Source organism: Strigops habroptila, chromosome 1 (assembly GCF_004027225.2).
Source record: "Strigops habroptila isolate Jane chromosome 1, bStrHab1.2.pri, whole genome shotgun sequence".
Taxonomy (NCBI): Eukaryota; Metazoa; Chordata; class Aves; order Psittaciformes; family Psittacidae; genus Strigops; species Strigops habroptila.
This window is the reverse complement of record NC_044277.2, coordinates 51,536,590-51,557,103: the sequence shown is the minus strand read 5'-3', so window position 1 is coordinate 51,557,103 and position 20,514 is coordinate 51,536,590. Positions and strand designations below refer to the sequence as shown.

General features: G+C 41.9%; 1 protein-coding gene across 1 annotated transcript in view; it reads left to right on the top strand.

Annotated features, from left to right (window-relative positions):
• The first annotated feature begins 17,325 nt into the window (after positions 1-17,325).
• LAMA1 (laminin subunit alpha 1) overlaps positions 17,326-20,514 on the top strand; it is a 103,394-nt gene continuing 100,205 nt past the window's right edge. Inside the window, exon 1 of the mRNA XM_030477379.1 lies at positions 17,326-17,416. Coding sequence (XP_030333239.1) covers positions 17,326-17,416 — 91 coding nt within the window. The remainder of the gene's footprint in view (positions 17,417-20,514) is intronic.

The window sequence follows — 20,514 nt, the reverse complement described above, 5'->3', positions numbered from 1 at the left end:
GATTTAAGCTAGACCATTAATTCAGCGTTATCTAGTAAGAGTCTTACAGACTCTTCCTGCTCAATCTGCCAATATGCTGATTTTGATATAGACTTTTAAAAATAAGTAAGTCTCTCCAGGCATTGTTAATGTCAATGTGTCTGGCTCCATGGGGTTCTGCATGCCACAATAAAGACCAGGTGAATGAATGTTATTTATTGCAAAGTTAATTGCTGCTGTGCACCTCTTTTACATTCTAATTGCTTCAGTGTGTTTCAAAATGTTGTTATATCATAAAGTCTTAAGGGACAAAGCCAGAGGGAAGTTACAAACTTATTTTAGAAATAAAATCAAACATGATCCATTTTTTTGTGCGTGATTTTCTGTTTAAAATAAACGCATGCTTCTCCAATTGAAAGTACAAGCCCTTTTTATCTTAGTCGTCATGAAATTTGGCAAATCAGTATTGCAAATCAATGTGGCCCAGTGTGAAGGGGTTTAGATATTTCAATTCAGAGTCTATTACAATAATGATGCAAGAAAGAACTTAATTGAATCACAGCTGCTGTGGAGCCTTAATCCTAGATCCATGACTCTTACACAGATTTTACGGATGTAAGAAGAAACTCTGCATTTACTTTCGTATGCCTGACAAATGATAAAACAGAATCTAATTAAAACTCCCTGAAACACATACCAGTGTCTCAGTTTGGGATTTTTCAGAGACATTATCAAACAAAAGGGCAGACAGCCCTCTAGACATTTGAAGACTCAATTCTGACAATTAGTAGGTTGACTTTTAAATTTCCAAGCTCTAACTTAAGGAAACATATTGATGCTTAGATTCAAGGGCTTGAATGAACAAATAAAACTTCTTAAGCAATCAGTAAAGCAACGTATCTTGATATTATTGGTATGACAGCAATATGTGAAATCCTATGAAATAATATGGGTCACTGTATGGTCAAACAAAGGCTGGTGAGATCTGACTCACATTGCAGTTAAGGGGAGCTAAGGACATCCCTCAGAGCACAGCCTGGTGGCAGAAGGTATAGCCCAGCAGGTGAAAAAAGCACATGAAAAGTAACTTGCATGAAAAAACTATCTTAAAAGTAATAAAACAGAGCAAATCAAAGGGAAAATAAGATCTTCAAGCTGAAGTACAGGCAAAAGAAAAAAGAGTACCAGCAAAAGAAAGGAGAAGAAAGGCCCACCAATAATTGTCCTCTCTCTTATTTTGCAACCTCTAATGAGCAACTTCCCAATAGAGAGAATCAGACATGAATCTGTTCTGTACCTGAACATCACAGGAGATTAATTGTGGTGTACAACCACAGGGTTTCAGCACTTACGGGACTGTGGGCAGACAGGATATTGTAGTTAATGATTCCACCTGAGGTGGAATGACAGCATATTCAGCAGCCATGGAGGTAAGTCGAAGGTGAGCTCTGATGCTCTGATGTGTGGCCAGGTCAGCTAACAACAAGGCAAGGTTTTTTGAAAAGGTGGAAAATGATGTGTGCCAAATGGCAATACTGAAATTTAAGAATGAGATTAAAACAGGAGGTTGGATTGGGGTGAGCAGGGTGAGGGATTGGAGTATTTTATTTTTAATCTTATGTTTCTGGACCAGGGAAGATAACAAGCAATATTTGCAGAGGATTTGAAACAACAGTGCCAGCTTGGGCATTTGTCATGGAAATTTACTGCACACAGCTCAATAAACTGATAAAAGGCATTCTATGATATGGTTGCCTGCAAGATCTGGATACTAGACCTGGTGACCCATATTGTCTCTTCTCATGCTGCGGTCTTAAATCTGACCTCCTCTCCTGCAGTATTCAACTCCCCTACATGTGCAAAATTCAGAAGCCTCGGTTCACAGGCCACTGCATTCACATTATCTTTGGTGCTGATCTGCACATTTTCTGCCTCAATGCATTTCACTGTTAGTTTATTGGATTTGAACAAATGTAGGCAATTAGAGGAAAACGCAATTATAAGAGTTGCAGCTAGTTGTTTTCCAAGTGATAAGGAACCTTATCTGTAGCCAGGGCTGGGTGCAGGCACAAGCTGGGCTGGTGGGCTCAGAGCAACACGCTGGCAGATGCTAGCAGAAGGTTACAGCCTGTTTCCCTCCCTCATCCATGGAAATGGATTCAACTTTTCCAAGGCTAATGAACTTTGCTAAGCCATTTCACAAGTCCAGGCTGAACATACAATGCGTTACAAATGTCCTAATTGAATCTGTTTGGCAATTGAAAGATGAATATACATGTAAAATCTTCATCAGATATATTTAACCAGCAGCCTGGAAACCACCAGTGCTCTGGAATAGAGATTTTGGCAGCTTCACTTTAAAAGCCGCTGGTGGAATGGAGCAGTAAGAAAAATATTTCTTAATATGATGTTTTTACCTACCCCTCAAATAATGGTGTCATGATACTGCAGTAATATTGGGTAATATATGGTGACAAAGGAACAGTGATATTCCCCCACTGATAAGGCAGAGTGAATATTTGTCTGCAGCCACCTGTTCTTGAACTTCTCTAACTGCACTTTTTCATTGTCTCACTCTGGAGCAAACTATGTGCAATACAGGTGGAAAAGGGCTAAGTGCTCTTGCTTGGGTGGAAACTGATATGAAAATACCGAACATTGTCTGCTACCTGACATAAATACTAATGTAAAAATACATCACCTTCCCCCCAAACCCTCACTTTACATCATAAATGAAGCATAAGCAGACCCTAGAAAGATCAAAGCAGAATGTCTACTGAATTTCTGATTAATAAGCTTGTCAAGTTTTATAACAGCATCCTTATGTGGACACAGCTAATGGCCTTAACATTGCTTCCAAGATCAAAATTGAATGGTTGAGCAGACATAGCCTCGGGAAGGCCCACAGTGATAAGGGAACCATCAGAGAAAATAGGCGTATGCATTTTTCAACCTGTCAAGTGAAAAAAAACACAGATGATGATAAGTCAAGGATATGCCCTCTCATATATGAGTTGTAAGAATGTATGTGCTAAACAAGACTGCCTCCTAAACAAGAGGGACAAGGTGAATGTAAGCAGCAGAAAGCTGCATGATTATCCCATAAATTACATTCACCCAAGAGCAATAATTACTAGCATTTAAACAGGGAGAGAGTTGTTTTGTGCTGCTTAAAGCTGTTGTGAATTGCTGTAAGAAGCACAGGAAGAAATAAGCATACAAGTAGGTGCAGCAAAAAGGAGGGGTCAAAAATTTTAGATAAAGCAATACATAGACTTAAGAATGATGTAGATTTTTTCAGAGGATTTCACCTGCCAGTGTTATCAAGGGCTCTAGAAAACGTCTCAGGCCCCAGGGACTAAGCCAGGCTATAGGTGCTGAGAATTAGGAAACTGTAAACTGGAGGACAGCCTAATGACCTGCCAATCTGATATAAGTTCACCTTCCTCTGAGGCACCAGCCAGGTCTTACACAGAAAGACTCAGGTGCCCAATATATTTTTTTCTCTTTCTAATTAGCAAAATGGTGTGTACAAGTATGGACATAGGAAAGGACTGGACATGGCATGTTGTCTTTCAACATTAATAGTTGCTGATATTCTCCTGGATCAGTCTTCTGGGAAGGACAATAATTGGCTAGTTAGAGATGTTATTTGTGGCAGCCCAAACTCTCCCTAGTAAATCTCATAAACACATCTTAGCTATTACTATAATGCTTATATGCTTTATTAGTTTTCAAATAAATCCTTTCAATAAAAAAAAAAAAAATGCTGTAAGAGCAGAAATCATAAACTAAGGGGCTTTCTCCATTAGCAGCGGTATACAGCCATAACATGTCCTTGCAGAAGTCATGTCTGTGTAACTTATTGAACCATCCAGGCAGTGACTGAAAAGCATTGGAAGAAGGACAGTTATTTGAGTTGTCTGCGTGCAGGATATAACATCTGCTGCAAAAATGAGAACTGATTTTGTAAAAGATTCTGTTGCTATGTAATAAGCACAGCTCTGCACCACTGGCTTGTGAGATCGTCGGCTGCGATAGACTAACAGTCTCTCTGTCATTTCACAGCCCTGCAAACTTTTTCCCACTCTTCTCAATTTATTAAGAAAGCCTCACCAGTTCCCTCCGGGTTTTTACCACAGGACTGACTAGCGGCATCCAACAGTGCTACAGAGACAGTTTTTTCCCAAGTAGCTTCTGAAAGGCGTTTGTACTCTCTGATGCAATCAGGGCTATATTTATTCCACTACTATATGTACGGCTTGTAGGAAGTATTATTTTCCATACTCACAGCTTAAAAAAAAGGAAAGGAAATAGAATTAGGCAAGACACTACAGCAGTAACCCCCAGGCTCCTCCTGATGTGCTCCATGGTGAGTCCTTCTCAAGCCACGCATGGCCATAATTTCCACTTCATAGCTCAGCTGAGGTGTAAGCTTTGGCAGCACCGTGTTTGCTACAGCAGAGCTCCAGTTGCTGATCTGTACTGACTTGAAGGCAAGAGTGGCCCCTCATGAAGACATAGCTCCTGAGACATTTAGGCCATTTGGGGGCTTCTAATACAAGTGCTGACAGATGAGCTTTGTTTCAGACATGAAGAATATGTGCGATACAGTGAAAAAAATGTTCCTAAAAAAAATGTTCCTAAAGAAAATAAACATAGTGCTAAGTATTACTATGACCTCTGGTTATATCTCTTTGTAGGTGCCCACTATTTCATAAAGTATAGAGCTACAATGTATATTTCCAGGACAATTACTAAAATACCTATGTTCTAGAATTGAACAACATTTTTATGCAACCCATTGCATTTAGATAATCTGAGAACACCTGTGACTGTGTGAAGGTATTTTGTATTCTGGGCCCTTAAGCAGACAAAAATATTTTCTAAACAAGAGGCCAAATTCAGAATCAATGTCAGTCAAAGATGTTTATTTTAGAAGTCACACCTGTTAATTCTCAGCTGGAATGTGACCCTCTGGCTTTGCATCTTAAGCATTCAGACGTAACTCAAAGTCAAAAATGGGGGAGCTTTCTTGCAGACTCTTAGAAGTCCATCATTGCATCCCTTCCATACTTCTGATGCTGGGAAGAGCTCTGTCTGCTGATTAATACAAAACTAAACCTGTACAGATAATTTCCTTTTATTTAAACTATCTGTTGACATTTTAGTGGCAAATAAAATCCATTGAATTTGTTCAGTTGTTGTGGCAGTTAAGACAGAAATGTGTGAGTCTCTGCGCCATGACTGAACAGAGATTTGCACACATCCTGAAGTTATCAAAGGTACATGGTATAATTTATTAACTGAAAGCCCATTTGTTCATGCCAAAAGCGAGGAAAAAGAGACACAGTATAAATATTTAAAGCATTAATTCAAAGACTTTTAAGGAACATGCAAATGACACCGGAGTATAGGAACCAGGCTTTGTGTGAGGCTTGCCATCACAAGATTTGTTTGTGAGATTTCTCATCTCTAAACCACTGAGCATTCTAGCAGAGCATAAAGAAGCTATTGAAATACTTCATCAGCTACATAAGAATAGGTACCTAAATATAGAATCATAGAATGATAGCATGGTTTGGGTTGGAAGGGACCTTAAAAATCATCTAGTTTCAACCCCCCTGCTACGGGCAGGGACAGCTTCCACTAGACCGGGTTGCTCAAAGCCCCATGTAACCTGGCCTTGCCTATATACCAAAACATCTGTACAGTTCAGTAGTTGTGATTTTATTGATTGCCTCAAATGATGGCATAATTAAAATATGCCAATGATGGGTGTTTTCAGGAATATTCTAATTCTGCTTGCATTCAGGTTAGAAAAAATAAGACTTGAAGCCAGTTATAATACTGTGGCATGTTGTCAGAGTATCTTTTATTCAGAGAGATGTCGAAACTGGGATCTTTAACATTGCTCAGTGGCTTACAGCATTGCCCCACCACTGTCTCTGACTGTTCCTTGCTTCTGCAGCTGGACTGGGGCTGCCTGAAAAGCATGGCCACATGCCTCTTTTTGAAAAGCTAAAAAGCCACAGCATGTGCTTACTTTGCTGTTTGCAAAACAAGTTATGCCATTTGGAAACATACTCAGAAATACAATGTTAATCTCTCTGTTGAGCAGGTGTGTTCTGGGCCAGAGAGGGGTATTCAGGTCCACAAGCAGCATCTGGCCTGCCTTTAAATCATGTCCTGATTACAGCTGCCTCTTCCTCCTCTGCCTCTGGAGGTGAAAGCGGCAAAGCCTGGGCAGACACAGAACAGGCAGCACAGTCATGCTCTGCCTGTTGGCACAGACATGGTTGAGAACCTAGTAGCTGGGAGCAGAACTGTTGGGTACTTCTTGTGACCTGGCGCCTTTATTTTGGAGGCATTACTCCTGATTTAGCTGTGCAACTCCCAGCTTACATTCCTTGTATCCATGTGACTCTGGTGGACCCCACTCTGCCTTTAAAGCTGCATTTCTGCAACTCCAGCACTTCTGCAAGAGGAGTTTAGTTAATGTATGGCTACCACTACCCTGTACGCTAATCCTCTCATCTAGTCACTGACCATTTTCTACCTCTGCCCTGTGAAATCTTGTCCATAAAGTAGAAATCTGGGACATTGGCTGTTCAGAGAATAGAGGGAATCAAGATAGCAGAAATGTTAGTGCTCCAAACCCATTTCCCAGTGCCTCAGCCTTGATTCAGAAAGATCACTTTTAGAGATAAAAGGATAATTCAATCATCATTTAGTTTCTCTTCCTCTGAGATTCCCAGCCAGGAATGATGTATTGAAAATTGTCAAGATAGCTGTTATGTTTCAGACATTCTTAGAAAGGCTCTTTTTTAACACATAGCCAATTCACATGGGCACGAAAATGAACTTTATTTTAAAGATAGGTAGTTTAAAATATGTATTAGAGAGAGAGAAAAAAGGCATTTGAATTTAAATTGAACAGCTATTAGCTTCCCCAGATAATCTCTTTTAGTAACAATTGCCTATTAATTATTTACTGCTAGCTAAAGATTTGATCTCAAGCAAATTCTTTGGATTTTGTTGGCTTCACTGCAGTCACTGCTGGAAAATCTGGCACATGACAATTCCAAATTCCAGGCCCAGTTATTCACTTTTTTTTCCCCCTGTGGTAAAGTTCAAACTGACTTTAATGAGAGATTTGCTTCATGAAGGGGTGTGGAATTTATTGTCAGTATTACACAAAATATATAATAGTTAAACCCATTACCTTGGCAAAGCAATCAAACCCATGAACGTCGATGGCGTCCTACTTGCCAAATGCAAATAAGTTAGTTCAATATGATGCCAGGGGAAGCTCAATATCAGGATTTTTCAGGGAATAAAAGGCTTCACAAAAGTTGTTTGTTTTGTTTTTTCTTTTTTTTTTCAAAGATATGAGGCTCACGTGGCATTTAGATGAAGCAAGAGATAGATATAAGAGATCTACTTATAGGTAAGTGTTGTGAAATGCTATAGCCAAGAAGTCCCCATTGTACTCACATTAATTTTCAACCTTGCACATCAGCTCCTGCACGCATCTGCACCCCTTTCCCATTCACCTTTCTGCCATCTTCTCCGGACTCTGCTTCTTACAGAAATGCTGTAGGGGGAGCAGTGTGTGAAATAAGCCTGATACTGTCAATCATCAAGCACTATATGCATGATGAGGACATTCAGGCAGCAAATAAGTTACATAAAATTAAATGCATAAAACTCATGCTTTATGAAATAAGCTAATGCTAAGCTGTTCAGGAGCAGAAAGACTCCCGACAGACAGCCTGTCTCATCATTTTTTCCATTAGAGTGGCTGTTTTGTCTGCCTGGAGCATCCACCCAGAGCTGGCCAGCCTCCCGCAGGGTACCATGGGCCCCAGCCCACAGTTGCCAGGAGCAGGAAAAGTGTGACACTGCACCCGGGGTTTCGGGTTTGCTTCTTGTAAGGTGTGAAAAACCCAAAAAGTTACCGGTACAGAGGAAGCTGGTGGGCTCTGCTTGGCAATACATGTTGCATTAATTTCATTAACATGTTAAAGTGGGCGTTAGTAGGAAAGGAGTTCAAGGTTTTGACTTGCAGGTTTACAGTGCCATCCAGTGGCTACTTTAAATGACTGCAGAATAAAATCGGGAAAACTTCGGCTTCACTGGAGATTACAATATGTAGCAAGATTTTTAGATTTGAATGAAACAGAACATAGGTTTTAAAAGTGAAATTACAATAAACTGATCGCATGTAATTTATATGACAGGCTAAGAAAATTTGGACTGTTCAACCTGGAGAAGAGAAGGCTGTGTGGTGACCTCATAGCAGCCTTCCAGTATCTGAAGGGGGCCTGTAAGGATACTGAGGAGGGAATCTTCATAAGGGACTGTAGCGATAGGACAAGGGGTAAGGGGTTCAAACTTAAACAGGGGAGATTTAGGTTGGTTATAAGGAAGAAGTTCTTTACTGTGAGAGTGGGGAGCACTGGAGTGGGTTGCCCAGGGAAGTTGTGAATGTTCCATTCTTGGCAGTGTTCAAGACCAGGTTGGGCAGTGCCGTGAAAAACCTGGTCTACTGGGAGATGTCCCTGCCCATGGCAGGGGGGTTGGAACTAGCTTATTTTTAAGGTCCCTTCCAACCCAAACCATTCTATGATTCTGTATGTTTAATAACTAACCTTTTATTACAAGTATTTACTTTTTAATATTTTTAATTACGTTTTTAAACTTAAGTACTTCTTTACTTTTAAAGCAAATATATTATGTATATTAGTATTAAAAATTCGATTAAAACCCCAATTAAATATCCTGTAAGAACACAATCCACTAAGGCACAGCCTTGTCTCAAATAACTTCACAGTGCCTGAAAATTGAACCAGTGCTAAAAAAAACCCCAGTCTCATTAGAAAATTCTTAACCTACATGTTAGTGATCTGATTTGAGATTTAAAGTTGTTGTTTGTTGTTTTGTTCTGGTTTGTTGTTCTGTTTTTTCCTATATGGTCTTGTGTTTGTGGCTTCATTGTCATGCCAATTAATTGAATCTTATGTGCTTTTTGTGTCATCAGCTTACAGAGTTCATAGAGTACTTCTGCAATGTTACAAGAGAAAGTATTCACCAAAAACCACTGCGTAAACTCTATGTGCTGACTCATTAGCTCATTTTCAGTCACTGTTTGAGAGAGCAACTTTCAATCATCTGTAGTTCCTGGTATTTTAAAACAAATCCTACAGCAATAGAAGCTAATTTTCCTGTTCCTTGATGACATTTATAAAAAATTTTAAAGTTTGCTTGGCTGTATGGTGCGTGCAATACACGTCAGCATTTTCCCTCCCCCCTACTGAGAAAAACTGAAATAAAGAGAGAAATTGATGGCTTCACAGGCAGTTCAAGATGAGCTACAAAGGTTATCTTCAGGCTGATGGTGCCTCTACCCAGGGAGGCGTGCATTCCTGGGAGTATCTGTGGTAGGTCACCTCAGGCTGCACGATAGTGGAAGGGAATGGAGGAGAAGTGAGTTTTTGCAGATGGGGAAGAATTTTAATTGTCACTTGCAGGATGGCACCTGATCCCTGACCAGAAATGTGCAGGAGCGGTAAATACAGCACTACAGTGTTGCTGCAGATAACCATTGACTGAAGCTTGATAATGTTTTCATTTATTTAAACACAGGCATTTCTTGATTGAAGTCAAAGACTAGCTAGAGAACTAACCTCCTAAGCTCTCAGCTCATCAAGATGATTGGCTTTGCGTCTCGTCCTCCAGAACAAACCTGTAATCAGCAATGGAGTTTACACAGACACCACCTTAGTAAATACAGCCTGATGATCCATACACCCATCCTTCCATTATCATGTGTATAACATTTACGTAGACAGTGTGGTCTCTTCTTGCTGTGCAATTCAGATTCTAAACATTTCCAGTATCTCATGAATTTTTAATTATAATTCTTTCTAAAGTGGAGCTGATACCTTGCTAGATATTAAAATATGTTGGACTGTTTCCTCACTGCTGAGCGTTTGTTTACACAGCACCAAAGGGACAGCAAAGACTACTGTCAGGCTGGGTAGCATTTAATACTGACTTTGCACTCAAGTAGAAAGGGAATAAGAAAATGAGTTCTAGTCAGTGCAATTTACTTGGCAGTAATTAAACTAAGATTGCCCCATAAACTTTGTCCTTTTGCCTGTATTTATTCATGTATGAATTAATAGGGCATCTGATTTCCTCTATTTTCCAAGTCAGGCTATCCTTTCAACACAACTTAAAGACAGATTCCATAACTACCTATAGTTAGTGCAATGTATGAGTATTTAATTCAAGAATCATATGCTTCAAATAATGCAGAGTTAATTTCAAAGATAAAATGTAAGCATTAACTCTGCTTCCATTTTATATATTCATGGTAATGTGTGAGCAGCAGAGGATCTCTCTAAAAAGCATTAGAAAAGTGAAGCACAGGGATTTCCAGACTACATTGTCCTCTTTTAATCCACTATTGAAAATTCAGTTCAAATACATGTAAGGGTACCCATCAGGTAGTTGGAAGGCACATTCACCTGCTTTTGTAGACAGGAAGAGTTAGTGCTGGTTTTGAAATGATGGTCCCTGAGTCTCAGCTTAGGACATTCCTACTGTTCCTCAAATTAGGAACCTGACATAGATCTTTAGATTATGATTTTTTAAATGGCTTTTGGTTTGAGTCTTCGGCAGAGCTAATTTCTTGAAAATTGGAAGTGATAAATTATTCAGTTTGCTAATAATGGCTTTCCAGATAGGTGTCAGGCACTTTTTTGCAACAGCAGGAATGGCAGTTAAGATTAAAAAATAGCTTGCATTAGGCACATTTTTCCTCCCACGTTAATAAAGTTAAATTGCCTCTTGAATTAGATTCTATGTCAAATTTCTATAACAGAAGCTTAAAGCTGACATCAAATTCATGTGTAAGGGTATAAATAAATTACTTCATTTTAAAAGCTACAGAAGGCAACTGGAGATGTTCATTGTTCCACAAGTTGGGCTAAGGTCACCTATTTAAGCTCCTGGCTTTCATCTTCTGCTTTCTCAAAGCTTTGATTCTTGCATTATCTGTAGATATCTTACCAAAAAAGGTGATGAAATGTTGCTAATCTCACATCAAGATACCTTCTTTTAACACAGATTTTGCACAGGCAGGTATATGTCTCTGGGCAGTAAAATCTCGGCACTTGCTGTTAAAAGCTCAACCACTAGAACAATGCGGATGTCCTACGGATCTTTTCCCAGCTGCATACCTGACTGCACTTGAGAAGAAATGCAAATTCACTGAAGAAAAGAGCAGAGGGTTAACTGATTAACTGATTAACTCCTTTTTTTTTTTTTTCCAAAATAATAAGGAAGAAAAAAATAGTCATAAACGTTCATCTGCTCTCAAAAATTAATCATGGTTTAAAAGTATAAGCTGAGTTATCCTATAAACTCTCTATCCATTCAGAACCATATGAGATGTTAGAAGCACAAATTAAATGCCGTTCAACTTGCATATCTCTGTGAGGTCCAAGTCATATTCTCTCCCCTTCCTAAGAAAAATTTGGAAGTGATGGGTTTGAATCCTTGAAGTCCCACAAGCCCTTCCCACAAGTCCAAGATCAGTGATTTGGAGATGACTAAAATTTTTCCTGCTCTTAATACTTGTTCTTCATATTAAGAACATAACTGGCTGTTCCTTTGCCTGTGTGAGCCACTGGAGCCTTCAAGCTCTTGGAAAGTTTTGTCAAAATATAAGGAAAAGTCCCAAGCCCAGACTGTGAACAGCATCATGGAAGGGTTGTTGATGATTACCAGTAGCGATATTGGTATTGTATGCCCTATTGTTCCAGTTTTCTCAACAAATGAAAAAATATTGTGAATTCACTGTGATTTTGGTGGAGGAATAAATGTGTCATAACACAGTACACCATCCAATCATTCCTGTTGGACAATAATCAGAGTTTCCAGCCCGTGAGCTGTTCACAGAAAACATGCTCAGTCTTGCCTTCAATACCATTGATGCTGATGAGTCAGTTCTAGCAGGAAAACAGCAGAAACCTATCAACAGAAAAACATCACCACTTATTTTGCAATGTGGAACCTATTTCCAAACCATGCCACCCTCTGCAGGCATGGCTTCCTGCTACCCAGTATCTCTTGCCACTGGCATCTCCTGCTTTGGTAGCCAAGAAGAAACACGAGTTACAAGAAGTATCTTCATAGTCAGGAGCCTAGGCACCATCCAGGCATGCAACATGTTTACCACAATACAGTGAGATAGTGCCATATTTAACTTCAAAATTATCTGGGACAACTATGCTGCTTGCATTGGGTCTATCTGATGCTGCATGAAAGCAGGGTTCCCAGGATGAAGAGATCTAAGAATTACTCACTAGTCCTCTTCTTATTCTTCTTATTAGTATCTTACTATTAAATCACATTTATTCCACAATTTGGTGTTATGCCATTCTTACTGAGATTAGGGAAGGACCCTGCACATTCCCCATGCAAGAACAGCCAGTGACAGTGCTTCTGTGCTCTCCACATCTCCTCCTTAGCAGAGCTGTTGGCCTCTTTGCTGCAGCCCCCAGAACCTTGTTCCCAGCAGACTGGCAGGAGGTAGCTGGACCCACTGCCTTTAGCAGCTGGGATAGATTGCGGCTGGTAATAGGAGGGGGTGGCTGAGCGTTCAGAGCCCTTTGAAAGCCTGGAGGAAAGGGTACCACTAAGCCTAGGTGCTATCAGTGAAAGGGACATGGAAGTGCATGAAGGTGGGGGCATGTACCAGGCATGGGCGATAGCCTGAGGATTAAAATCCTTCTGTGCTATGGGACTTACTGTTCTGGGAGCAGAATAGGAATTTACACAGCTTCCCATTTTCTTTCTTCTGCTCACACTTTTTTGCATCCAAACTGTCCTGAAGTGCCTGCTTCTCCCCAAAACCTACCCTCCTCTTCGGTGAGCACTTAAGTCCAGGCAACTTCTGAGGTCAGTGAAACTTGTACCATGAAGCAGGCAAGCCCTTTGAGGGACCTAGCACCCCCAAGGGCAGCTCACATGGTGCCTTTGCTGGCCTGGCAGGAGGGATTAAATCCACTTGTACCTTTTCTGCTGCCCTGTGACAGCTCTGTGCAGGCTCCTGGAGCAGCTGTTTACCAGGTTCCTCCAAAACAGCAGATTCTCTTTAATCCTTCTGGAAGCCTTTGTCATCTCAAGATAAGCTGTCATAACATATATTCCAAGTTACAGCTGGAAATTACTTTCAGGATTAGAAAGGGCAAAGACTTTTGCTGCCGAAACAGAGTGTCAGGCTACCAGCCGGGGAACACCAAGAGGGATCTAGGAGGTGCCCTGGCCTACACCTCTTTCCTTGGGTTGCATTTCCAGCCTGTCAAGCTGTGGAGGTGGCATCTCTGCTGAGAGGAAGTTGTGGGCAGGGTGTGCTGTGAAGGGGCTTTTGCTTTGAATTTACTCCTCTCTGTGGTCTGTCACAGCTCAGATTTAGTAACTTCTGGACGTACTTCTCTGAGGGAAGGAGAAAAACACTTGAAAGGTTCTGGGGAACAACTGAAGAGTTATCTAAACCAGCTTTATTTGCAGCTGAATATTTATTAGAGGCAGACCCGCAGTTTACTGTATTGGTTTTTTCTTCTGTTTACAAGTGATAATTATTTTCAGAATGCTTTTTCAGAACACTTTGGTGGTGCTCGTGAGATAATGGGACAGAGAGGAAGACTGGATAACAAGTGTGTGTGAAAGAGCCCAAAAAACCCACCTAAAAATTAGAGACCCTTTGTTGTACAGTACAGCTATTGATAAAAAACCTTACTTAGCCATTTAATGCAGTTCTGAGTGGGATTAGTGACCGGTTGTATCAGTGCACCTCCTTCTGAAAACGATTCCAAATTCCCTACCCCAATTTCAGCACATATTGTGTCAATGTATTGTGTCACTGGTGTTCGCAGTGTAGAAATCATAGAATCATAGAATGGTTGGGGTTGGAAGGGACCTTAAAGATCATGCAGTTACAACCCCTCTGCCATGGGCAGGGACACCTTCCACTAGACCAGGTTGCTCCAAGCCCCGTCCAACCTGGCCTTGAACACTGTCAGGGATGGGGCAGCCACAGCTGCTCTGGGCAACCTGTGCCAGTGTCTCACCACTGGAATTTTTCCCACAGTATGCCCTGATATGTGGTGAGAAGAAAGGATCATTTGAGAGTGGGATGGGTAGTAAGGTGGGATAGTGGAATGTACAAGTTATTGAAGAGTATGGATGAGGAAAAGCCTGGCACTGCTGACAGCTACGGGTGCCCCTACTGCCCTCTGGGGTCAGGAGGTGACCTCATGCTCCTGAGGGGCCTGAAGGGAACCTGCCATTAACACAATAGTTATGCCTTAAGCACAGCAACACAGACAAAAGCTGAAAAAACATATTTGGTGTTCGCTTGGAGTTTACTTAGGTGCAGGATAGCAGAGCGGTTCCATTCAGACTCTGTGTATTTGGGCTTTCTCTAGTTTGAATTTTCCCAAACCTCTGTTTTTGCCAAAGGCAAAGTTTTTATCCATAGGTTTTTATTCACAGATGGCTAGATTAACATGCTCACTTTGTGCTACATCATCCTAAGTATTAGGATTTTCCATTCCTTTGCAACTGAAACACAGTCCTTTTCTAATTCATGAAAATTGGTGAGACAGAAAAGATTTTAACAAGTTCCCTATAACTGCTTCTCTGAGTAGTCTCTGTGTATTTACAGACAGCTTTTTTCTTGTCTTACATAGCAAACTGGTTTTTTGTTTTGTTTTGTTTTATTTTGTTTTGCAGTAAATTTTAATCAGCAAAACTTCTAAGTGTGAGGCATTCAGAAATTAGCTTTCCTGAAGTTTGTGCCATTTCAGTCTTTCTTTTAAGCAGACTTGGATCAGCAGAAAATGAATTCACAATATAAAAGTCTCCTGTGCTACTTTAATTTGCAGTGCTACTATCTATGTTAAGCATATCTGTGTAGCAGCACTCAGTTTCAGTTTATGCGGATGGTTTTCAGGGACTGTATAAACATGCATGAAAGTGCAGTGCCCTAAAATGCCTTCATTCTCACATGTTTCTTGACTCATTCAAGATCTTACCCATACCACAGCATTCCGTTTTCTCATCAGATTAGTTTGTCACAGACTAAGAAATTTCTAATCTTCAATTTGTAATACCCAATGCACTCGCTTGGTGTAAATGTGCAGTGGAGTTACACTTGATTAAGAAGCTGAGATTCTCATCTAACGTCATAATCATTCATTGGAAACACAGGTTAGGAAAGAATTATATTAATAGTGCCATGTCTTGAACCAGAAACATTCTGATTGCCTGATACTTTGTAATTCCAGCAATGAACTGTGGAAACGGAACTGATAGAAATCACAGTAATCCTCTTCTCCAAGAAGGTACATACTCAAACGAAATTGGAGAAGAGCCTGTTTTCTTAGGGAATTATTATAATGGACATTGAACAATGGTGATGTAGTCCTGCAGAGTAATTCAATGTATATATTTGAGTTACAAGTTGTACAGAGATGTTTAGTTAAACTATAGTAATTGAGTCAGACGATAAAGTCCAGAGCTGGATCTCAAGATTCATTCTCTAGCTCTTGTGAAATATTCGGATGGAGATAAATGCATGTAATAATAAACTGGCACTTATCTGCATGGATGTCAGATAGCACTCTTCAGCATAGTGCAATTTGAAGAAATGGTTAAATGCTGCTATAAAGCTGTAAACTGGCAGGATTTTATGTTGCACAGATGCTCCCTCTTTGCCTTTCCTTTGTACTTGGCTCCCAACTGATACTTGCAGTCCTGCAGAGAGGATTCCTTAACCTGACCTCTACGATTTTAGAACAAATGACACTTTGGCTCTTGAAATTTGTTGACTTTTCTCTCCACAGATGTTTTGCTTTCCTCCTCCTTGCCTGTCCTGAAATTTAAGAAGTGCCTGGTGTGAGCAAAGGACAGATCTGTTGGAAGGTACAGATGTGGAGTTGTTATTTATTTGCAGTCTCGAAGGCCTTTGATAAAGTTTTATGGCAGAAATTATTCATTGTTTATCTTCTTGACCCACAGTTTTTTCTTGTCTATGTTATGAATATAAATTGCTATGGTTTCAAGAATAACTCATAACTCTGAGTTATATGTTAAGAAATAGCTTTATTTTATATAAATATAGACATTTCTATTATTTCCCTGAATTTCTTTACCTCAATCAATAAAAGCAACTAGCCAATTGGGCTGAAGTCTGAACTCCTTAAGCAGCTGCCCCCAATTTGAAGAACATGCTTGCAGCTTAACTCTGCTCATGCAACTCATACCTATTATTGTATTTTAAAACACGGTTTCACACGCAATTCCATACAGAGCAGCACAATGTTTTCCTACAAAATAAGCAGCGTGCCTTGTCAGCAAGTATTTGCATTTGAGAGACACTGTCTTTTGACTGAAATTCCCTCACCTCAACCAACTTATTCTGGTTCTTTTCCCAGGAAAACACTGTATCTTGCTGCAACCTACTTGAAATATTCGTTAAGGAGCACTGTAAATATGAGCTCTGCAACCTGACAAACCAGGAAAGCCCAATGGGGATGAACTTTCTTGAGAATTCTTGAGAAGAAACGTCTTTATCTTGAGGAATTTCTACAACCTGTTTGTTGTAGTTTAAGCTAGTTTCAAGAGGTAGCTGATCATTAAAAATGCACAAAGGCTTCCTACGGGACAAAAGTAGTCAACCTCTTAGTTTACCCACCAAGGAGGGAACCGTTTCATTTACAAACACGGCTGATTTTCTGTGTTTATGTGGAGCGGAAGCTCGAAAAACATCAGCATGGGCATGAAGTTTCAAAGTTGGGGATGACAAATCTCCAAAGAAAGCCTCAGCAGACGATTTTTTTTAAAAAACACATGAAAATATCAGCCGTACAGGAAAGCTGCGTGTTGAATTAGCTTAGCAACGCTTTCTCCTTCCACGCACTTTTACCTTGTTATTTCGCACACTCGCCTTTCCCTTCTTCCTTGCCTTACAACAAGTCCCAGTCCATTAATTACACCTTTCCAGAACGTTTTAAGGCACCGGAGTCGGAGCTCGCCACACTCCTCGCATCAACCCCAACGCACGGCCGGGGCTGCCGGTGCTTCGCGGTTTTGCGGGGACAGACACGTGTGATCGGGGTCCCCGAGCTTAAGTGTGCGACGGGGTGTGTGTGTGCGATCGAGCCCCGGCGGTGCGGACGCGGGGCGGGGCGGGCGGGCAGGCAGGCTATAAGACGGGAGCGCTCGGCGGGGCGGGCAGCGTCCCTCCCGGCGGCAGCGGCAGCGATAGCGATGGGCAGCGGCGGCGGGCGGCTGCTGGCGGTGCTGGCGGTGCTGGCGGCGGCTTCACTGCTCTGGGTGCCGGGGCAGGGCCAGCCCCGAGGTGAGCGCGTGGGAGTGCGCGGCTCTCGGGGTGCGCGCTGCTTAGTGCAATGCAATGTAATGCAATGCAATGCAGTGCAGGGCCGTGCCTGCAGAGTTTGCAGTCCCGAGGCAGGCTTGCGTCCCCGCGGGGCAGGGGGAGCCTTGGCGGCGTGTCCTGGGCAGAGCTGGTGCGGGCGGCCGTGCTGTGCGGCCAAGGGAGGCCCACGGGAGGAGGCGGGCTGGGGTCCGGCCGTGTTGCCCGCCTCGCTGCCACGCTCTTTCTCCTCCTTTATCCCTCCTCTCCCCCTATCTCCGCACTTTGCGGCCGCCCTCCCCCCCTTTCTGGAGCCCTTTCTTCTCCCTCGGTGGCGGGGGCCACTGCGCCCTGCCGCCTCCGGGGCCGCCCACTCCCTTTGTGGGAGCCGAGGGCCGCTATGGAGCTTCAGGAACCCGGGCAAGGGGCGGCCCCGGCGGCGCGGCCGCTGCCCCGCTCCCGGGAGCCGGGCGGGGGCCTGGCGGTCGGAGCGGGCCCCTACCGAAGCGCTCTGTCCCGGCGGAGCCCCCAGCGCAGCCCCCGTCCTGGCGCGAGACGGGGCCGCAGCCCCGGGGGTCTCGCTCCGGGGAGGGAGGGGGCAGGCAGGCACGAAGGATGCCTCACGCTGCCGCTAATGTAAACCAGATCAAGCTTTGTTGGAAGGAGTGAGAGGATCAAAACCACTTTCCAGGCATGAGGCAGGGTAGCGTGAAGATGTGATGGCGATAACTCACGAAAGTTTTCTTCTCTTCTTTTGCGCGTGGGGCTGGGCGGTGCGTTGCAGCCGGGATGCCGGAGCGCTCCGCGGCGAGGTCTTGCTTTGCGAGTAACTTCATCGGAGGCATCCTGTTTGTTCAAAGTGCAGCAGCTTGTGTTTTCCTACCGAGACTGAAGGCAGTGAGCAACAGCAGTTCGCTCCCAGTTCCTGGGTCAACAGTAGTTGACTTTTCGGTGTGCTCGGTTAGGAGAGGAAGCACTGGTAGGCACCAGATGCTCTCACCTTTGGCTTGACTCAGCTCCTGCTGGAGTCAACAGCAGAATTTCTACTGATCCCTACTCCCTGCACACTACTCCCCAGCCACATTTGTTCTCTCTTAAATAAAAAAAGAGTGTGGGAAATGGTGGGAAGGCATATGTTGTGCAGATGCATGACTTTTAGATTTATGGTGAAGTGTGGTGTTCAAGATGGGTACAGTGAGAGATTACCATCTGGATGTTTACATGCTGCAAGTGTGTTTATTAATATCATTGTGTGTACAAACCATCATCCTCCAGGTAAGGACGCAAAATCAAGCCCAAGTAAATTGCAGAGTCTATATATTTCAGCTTGTAAATGCATACATCTCACCTTGGTTATGAAAATTCAGTCTTAGAAACAAATGAAAAGCCAGACAAAATGATGCACAACTTGCTTTTTACTTTTTTTTTTTTTTGTAAGGTACCATCTTATGCACACCAAAATAACCTTCATTCACTCTTAACTCATATTTGAATATGCATGTTAGCACACAGTTTTAAGAGGTAGGAATTTTCTTAAAGCTGGTCAGATATAATTAAGAAGAGTCCATACATTTTTCATAGAAATTTAGTGATCTGCTGCAGCTTTTGCAAGTAGTTCAGTGCTGATATTCCAGCTTTTATATAGCAGGTCACATTGTTAGAGGAATCTTGATAAAATGCCTATTTTTGTATCAGTGATAGAAGATGCCAATTTATTTGATTGCTCCTGAGTCACCAACCTGGGGCTATTTAAATTCGTAATTACATTTTTGGAGTTGAAAGTTCAGGTCAGGAGACCGTTCTTCCCATTAAATTAGGTTGATAGAATTTTTTCTTTCTCAGCATGAGAGCACAGATCATCTGAGGAAGCAGTGAGTATCAAACCCTGCTGGTGGATAACTGCCTTACAAAGACCAGAATTCAAGATAACTGATCCTAAAACAATGTGAAGAATGCAATGCAGATTAGAATAGCCCTGTTGCTTTTGCAGAAAGTAAACAACTGAAGCTCAAACAGTAGTGATGTGAAAATACAGTTTGTGGTGAGGCTGGAATGATTTCTCAGAGCCATTGTGAGAGCATTGGAGAAGTTTTGGGGAAAGGCATCTTGGCATGACCATGGAGAGTACCTTGGTAGAACTTTCAGCATTTCTTGGGATTTTTTTCCCTGTCAGCAGATGAGGAAACTGGAGCATATGACAGTTGCAAGGGTCTGTCAGTACTGAAGTCCGATCTAAGAAAGAGAATTGCAGAATGGTAAAGTTAATGCACTGAACAGCTCTGAAGATTAATAGTTGGTTCTTTCAGCCTAAAGATTAATATCTACATACCTATAAAAATTTAGTTGGTATTTTAGTTGCAGGTGTTTTGTTAAAGTGTCCCCATCATGTTGAAAAGTTGAGTTTGCATTTTCAGTTATGTCTTTTGTTTCCACTTACTGAGTAACTCTTCCTGAAGCATGTGTCACTAGGGTCTGGATCCAGATGAGAGTAATTTTACAACCTCAGAAGCAAATAGCTATTTTGGAGGCTTATGTGCAGCTTTGCTCTGCTGGAATGCATTCTTAATTATACTGGAAGTAACAGTTATACAGGCCTACAAAGTAGAAAGGGAAATGAGTTAATGGTTTTACACACTATTGCCTGTATTTTATAAATTTGATTTTGCCCCGTCAGGTGATTTTTCTATAACTAAAAAAACCCATCCTGCTACTGTAAATGTGTGGTAATGGTAACCTTCAAGGCTGTAGTTTTAGACTAAATGTTTCCTCAGCTGCACTCACCTCAGCTTGTTTTTGTTAACCGGTGTGCTGTAGTAGCCTGCTCACTTGTTCCTGTCTGGGGTTTTGGAATTAGCCTTTAAGTGCTGATGCTGAGGGGATTGAATGGCCCCAGGAAGGTGCCTGGGGTGCTTCATCTGGGCAGAGCTGGACACAGGTATTTCTTACACTTCCCATCATTTGGGTTTCACACCTACCTTGCTTACAGAATCTGGTTTGGTAGTTTAAGTATGCTTAGGCTATGACTAATACACAAATTATGACATTATGGTCAGCAGTCACATTTTTTGATGAAACAAGTGGTA